This window comes from Rhincodon typus, chromosome 6 (genome assembly GCF_021869965.1).
Source record: "Rhincodon typus isolate 14 chromosome 6, sRhiTyp1.1, whole genome shotgun sequence".
Lineage (NCBI taxonomy): Eukaryota > Metazoa > Chordata > Chondrichthyes > Orectolobiformes > Rhincodontidae > Rhincodon > Rhincodon typus.
This window is the reverse complement of record NC_063337.1, coordinates 1,861,050-1,867,403: the sequence shown is the minus strand read 5'-3', so window position 1 is coordinate 1,867,403 and position 6,354 is coordinate 1,861,050. Positions and strand designations below refer to the sequence as shown.

The following is a 6,354-nucleotide window of genomic DNA, read 5'->3' as shown; positions in this document are numbered from 1 at the left end:
AAAAGCCTAACGGTGACAAGGTAACAACTGTTGATAAAAACCCATCTGGTTCACGAATGCACTTCAGTGAAGGAAATCCATGGGCTTTACTTGGTTTGCCCTATACGTGACTCCAGGCCCACAGCAATGTTGGTGACTCTTCACTGCCCTTTCTGGGTGATAAATGCTGACCTGTCCAGTGACATCCAAATCCCAATAACATTTTGTTTTGGAAAGATGAATGCTGGTCTTGCTAGCAATGCTGGTCATATCCCACACAAAAAGAGACAGGGACACAATTCTAACCTTCATTGAAATTTGCACATTTATTAAAAAATACAGCATGTTTCCCCCGCTCCCACAGAAAAATGGTTAAAAAGAATACTCAGTCTATGAGAATTTACTTTATTTTCAATTTGTTTTAATATTAAAAAAAATTTCAATGCAAATTATCACAAGACACACTCTCTCACTCCCACTAACAGACAAAGGGTGAAGACCCTTGCTTAGAATATAGTAACAAAATCCAGAAAGCATTGTACAGTGAGAAAGTACCTGGGGACATTTTGATTTCTTGTACTCTGCCAGGCGAAGAATACACTTTCTTTCTCTCTCACACACACACACATAGACACACACACACACCCTCACGTGAGGTCACAGGAAACAATATTCCATCCTTTACACACTGTCACTTGGATCGGCAGCATGATGCTGCTCTTGCCTAGAGTACAACATCCAGAATTAAATCTGTGGTGCACAGTATCACCGGCAGCTATCCCAACAGTTACCCCAGATATTACATGAACATGAGATTACTGGATACCTTGGAGCTGGTCTCTCGCTCTCAGCCCCTTTCCCTCTTCCTCAAACAAAGCTGGTCCTGGGTAGTTGGACAGCAAAAAGGGGTAGTGGAAAAATCCACGGTGTCGTCAGTGAATCCCCAGTGTCACACTGGCAAAATCTCAACAAGGGAGAAACTTCACCAGTTTCAGAGCCTAGAGGGGGAAGAAAGCTTCCAAAGGATTTCAGGACTAAATAACATGGTTATCCCCGGTGATAATCTTTTCAAATAAAATCAAGTAGTAAACTTCCACGATTTCCCCTTGACCCCATGGCTTCACCAGTTAGCCCAGTGCTGCTGTTACTGAATCCACACACAGTCTCTCAGGTTCATTTGTGGAGTCTTTCTGCCTTCAGGTGATCCCCTACTCTTCTAAAACATTAAAGCACATGTTCCTGGAAATCAGTGTCACTGTTCTGGATAGGGTTGGTTTTGGTGGTGTTTACAATGAGGTTTCAGGGCTTAGGAACAGGAAGAAAAGCAGAGAAATTTCTTCCCCCTGAAAATCTTCAAAAGTTCCTCAGGGCTCATCGTCCACAACATTTGAGAGGAATGACTGGCAATACCAGCTGGTTTGATTTATATTTAATACATTAAATGAATAAAATGTTGTAATATTTGGGCAATGTTGTTGATAGTCATACTGTTTAATGAGCACTTACACCAGGCTACCTCTCCTCCCGCACTGCTTCACTCAGGTCCACATGAGCTAAACCTCCCCAGTGAAGCAGAGAGGGACAGTGGGGACCAAGCTGAACACACCAGGCACCATCAGGAGCTGGAAGCCCAAGTGGTCATTTCCCCAACTCCACCTCCATGCCTAGGGTTTTTAGGGGCCCACTCCATCACAGCCTAGGCTCAACAGGTCACTATTGCAATGCACAGCAGTGATAAGGGCATTAGAACATAGCAGGAGAAAGATAAATCGGTTTGGAAAACTAAAAAATCACTGGTTTCTCCTTGGGGACCTTTAAGTTGCCTACAATTCCATTTGTAAAAGAGATATAAAATTAGTTGTGTTTGAGTGAAGAAGCCACGGTTATATTTAGATAGTTGATAATTCCCACACTGGCAGGTCAATCTAACCCAACACTGTTCAAGATCAGCTGTAGGTTGGGGAGAGAATCTCTGTTTCTTACCTGTTACACTGCGATATTACAGATAGTTATGTAAACATTATTCAAGTTCTTATGCATTTAACATTCATCATCCAACAACTGGACTGTTCAAACCCAAAACCTTTCCTCAGGAAATGGTGCATGGCTTAACCCTAATGACAGCTGGGCCAAGCTCTCCAATGCTGCGTGTGCCTCCCATACATGGGCCAACCCACATGGGGTGGGGGGTGGGATTCAGTGGGAGTTTACACAAAGTGTTCAAAAACTACAGCTCAGACTAGGCTTGGGATAAAAGTGAGCTCCAGTCTGTATTCTCCCCAGGCAGGTCACATGCAAGGGACAGAGCAGAAGGAAATAAACACCGACCCCATACGCATTCTCTTGGACACTGACCAGATGATTAATTTCTCTCTTTGCCTGGAGAGTGGGCAAAGGGGATAGAAGAACAGAAAATCATAGGGTCCAGAGACATGCCAACAGAATATTTAAACCCCACAGTTGTCATATCCCACTGCACAGACAGATTGCAGCAACCAGAGCATCACAGGAATACCAGCAAAGCACAGCTCTCTGAAAGCACACCTACATTTACTGAAGCAGATCCAGGCCTTTCTGACGGGTGGGGAAAACGAGTGTGTTGAAAGCTGTAGTTCAAAACAAGCAAATTCAAGCTGTTTCTCTGATCCTTTGTCACTAAACTGAACCTCAAAAGCACAGCAGTTTCCTGATCTGTTGGGGACTAGCAATCGTTTGAGGGGAATGGTTACTGAACTGCAAGACGGCTAACTTAGACTCATCTAGTGTTGAGATGCTGTATACCACAGAGGGACCCTCCAACGTATGCCCAATATACTTTTAACTTTTACATCGTGCAGCAGTGCAAAATGCAACTTTAAAAAAAAACAAACAACGTTTATTGGGTTCAATCCTTCAAAGCGACTGCATATTTAACTAGATGGCTTTAAGCAAACTCAGCACCCAGTATTGACAAGTGTTTTCTTTTGGGGGGAAAGAAAGGGAGTCACTGCTGATCTTTCATTAACATTGCAAGTCCAGTTAATTACTTAACATAGAAGTATTAAAATAGAAAGAAAAGCCATAAAATCCCAACAACATGCGAGTCACATGGCTCCTTGTAACTCTCTCTTAAATGAGACACAAGCCGTGTTCAGGAAGCTGCCTTGCCAGGTTCGCACAAAGGTCTTGAAACAGTTCCTCCGTGCATCAGCAACTAGTGAAGAATCCAAGTCTCACGCTATGTGTCAGAGGAACTTTAGCTCAAAGAGGCAGGTGCAATCTTCTGGCAGAGATTGTGTCTGAACTGTTTCCTCATCATGTCCGCAGGGCAACAGGCTAAGGACTGACAATCAGCTCCCGCAGGTAGCTCTGAGTCAGGCTGCGCAGCTCCTCCAGGGCATAGTCTTCAGGCATGGGCAGCTTGCGGATGTAAGGGGCGAGCAGGCGGAGGGGAACGTGCTGGAGGCTGGGGGCCTTGTCCCCAGGTGACTCTGCACTGTGCTGTAGCCCGAGCACAGTGCGCAGCATGTTGGCGATCTGTTTAGCCATGTCTGACAAGGAGATGGAAGAGAGAGAAACAGGTCAGAAACAACTTCTAAAAAGCAGCTTCACTGTGAACTACCACTCTATTCAATACATTCAAAATCACCTCTTTCCTCAGCCTGGCCAGGGGCAGGCAATTCTCATTTTAATTCAAAAACTGATATTCAGGAAAAGGATGGAACAGGTTCCGGTACATCTCCCATTATTTTGTAAAGCTCTAGAAGGTCATGTCTCAACCCCCTTAGCTCTAGTGAAAAGAGGCACAGTCTATCCAACTTCTTTGAAGTTCAAACCATTTCATCATCAGTCTTAAAAATATTCCGGTTGCTATCACCATTTGCAGCAGCTTGCTGTGCACGGATTGGCTATGTTTCCTATGTTATAGCAGTGATTACAGTCCAAAAGAAATTAATTGGTTAAAAAATAAGTTTGGGACATCCTTAGATTGTGAAAGGCACCATATTATTGCAGATCTTTATGATCAACAAGAATGAGAGAGGTAAAGAAGTTATACCAGACTGAGCCAGTCGATCTTTAGCCGAGAAACACTCGATCAGTTCTATCCGGCTGCACAGGGACATCACCTCGGTATGGATTTTCTCCAGCTCGTAAGTTGGATTCTCCACCTACACAAAACACAGGCGTTTAATTGTCTGACATGGCACTTTCTCACCACGGGTTAGAAACAACAGCATCACATTCCCCCCACCCACCCCAGGCACCAGCAAAGGACACGATCAAACCGGGGAAATGAAGTGGAGACTGCTTCAGTGAAAATCTGATCAGAGTTGGGCAGAATAGTGAGAAAGCAGCACAAAGGAGTTTGAAATCAGACACACTGACCCACAGTTTAAATGACTCTGGTTCACTGAAGCAGTGGTCTGTCCCTCCCTCACTCCGTTCTGTGCCTTCCCTGACTGGAACTGTGCAAATATCCGCCTGTGTACACATCAAGAACATTTTGCTTTTAAATCATGAGGGTTCTGGACAGAGGGGAGGGGGAGAGAGTGCTCCCACTGGTGACAGGATTGGCAACGAGCAGACATGGCCTGGAATGCACTCAGTGTGAGGGACGCAGGTTCAATTGAGGCATTGAAATAGGAAGTAGACTGATTATCTGAAAAAGGATGAATGAGAGAAGGCAGGAGAGTGACACTAAATGAATTGCTCATTTGGAGAGCCAGCAGATACTTCCAGGGTCAAGAATCCTCCTTCTGTATCATAACCATTCTGTGACGTGATAGAGATCATAAGACTGGTGTTATGGCCAAGGTAAGGAGGACCCATGCTGTTCTTGAGACAATAAGATCTTTGAAAATGATGCTGTACCATACCCAATGCTGAAGTGAGCTAGAGTTTTTAATAGCTTTTGCTGAACAGCTTATGAAAACACAGCCCACTCTGGCATTGCACTGTTAGACTGGGTAATAGTTCTCTCATGTATATTGAAACAGACAGACCATTCAACAAAGTGTAACTTCTAAAGCAAGCCTCATCCTACCTTCCTGCAATTTAAAGTGCAGATCATGTGTGTCACTGGAGAGTAACCAGGTCACAACAGTCATGTAGCATGGAACAGACCCTTCAGTCCAACTAGTCTCACTTATCTGCATTTGGCCCATATCCCTCCAAAGCTTTCCTAATCATGTACTTACCCAAATGATTTTTTGGAATGTTGTAACTATACCCGCATCCACCACTTCCTCTGGCAGTTCATTCAATCACTAACCACTCTGTATAAAAACATTGCCTCATGTCCTTTTTAAAACTTTCTCCTCTCACCTTAAAAATATGCCCTAGTTTTGAACTCCCCCCCACGTTAGGGAAAAGGCCCTTACTACTCACCTCACCTATGCCCCTCATGATTTTATAGACCTCTAAAGGTCACCCCTCAACCTCCTATGCTCCAGTGAAAAAAGTCCCAGTCTATTTTTATAACTCAAACCCTCCATTCCTGGCAAATCTTTTCTGAACCCTCTCCGACTTAATATCTTTCCTACAACAAAGGTGACCAGAACTGCACACGGTACTTCAGAAGGTGACAGGAGAAAGACTGACCCCACTGCATCCCATTGGTGGGATCAATCTGCCACTCTTCAGCCCATTGACCCAATTGATCAGGATCTCTTTGTAATCTTAGATAAGCTTCTTCACGGTCCACTATACCACCAATTGCAGTGTCATTGCAAAATTACTAACTGTGCCTCCTTTTTCTCATCCAAGTATTTTTATACAAAGTAGTACAGGAACCCTGGTCATTATTTCATAGCTATTAAAGGGATCTTGCTGTGTACCAACTAGCCAACATGTTTCCCAACTTTTGAAGCAGTGACTACATTTTGAAATGTGTTTCAATGACTGAAGCACTTTGGGATGTTGAGGGTATGAAAGATGCTATAGAAATACAAGCGTTCCTTTCTGTTAACTTGTAACCTCACCTCCTGCGGCTCTGCTTTCTACCCACAGCAGGACACTGGTACTGCAGTGCTAGAAAAACAGCAGAGGGACTGTATTGGTCTGATGGGATGTCAGATGGAGGTCAGGTGGACACAGTAACTGAAAATTTTAAAAAGTATCTGTCAGTCATTCAACTCACCTGCTCAACCACCACCAGAACAAGGCAGGCATCCTACTGGTGGGATCAAGCTGTACACATATCAACTTACTTCAAAGCAGGTCGTCTAATTAAGAGCTAAAGAGAGGGTTTGCTGAAAGAAAACCTTCTGCCTTGCTATCCCAATCTATTTATGGATTAGAAGCAGAAAGTGAGCCATTCGGCTCCTTGATCCAACTCTGCCAGTCAATAAATGCCACATTTCGGGATCCGTGTATTCCGAATGCCACATTTCGGGA

The 6,354-nt window shown here is 44.1% G+C and overlaps 1 protein-coding gene across 2 annotated transcripts in view; it reads right to left on the bottom strand.

Annotated features, from left to right (window-relative positions):
* Positions 1-286: 286 nt before the first annotated feature.
* nup98 (nucleoporin 98 and 96 precursor) overlaps positions 287-6,354 on the bottom strand; it is a 72,908-nt gene continuing 66,840 nt past the window's right edge. For both annotated transcript variants that reach the window (XM_048597606.1, XM_048597607.1), the window contains 2 exons: positions 4,016-4,127; positions 287-3,509 (listed from right to left, as the gene is read on the bottom strand). In XM_048597606.1, coding sequence (XP_048453563.1) covers positions 3,295-3,509; positions 4,016-4,127 — 327 coding nt within the window. In that variant the 3' untranslated portion in view covers positions 287-3,294. The remainder of the gene's footprint in view (positions 3,510-4,015; positions 4,128-6,354) is intronic.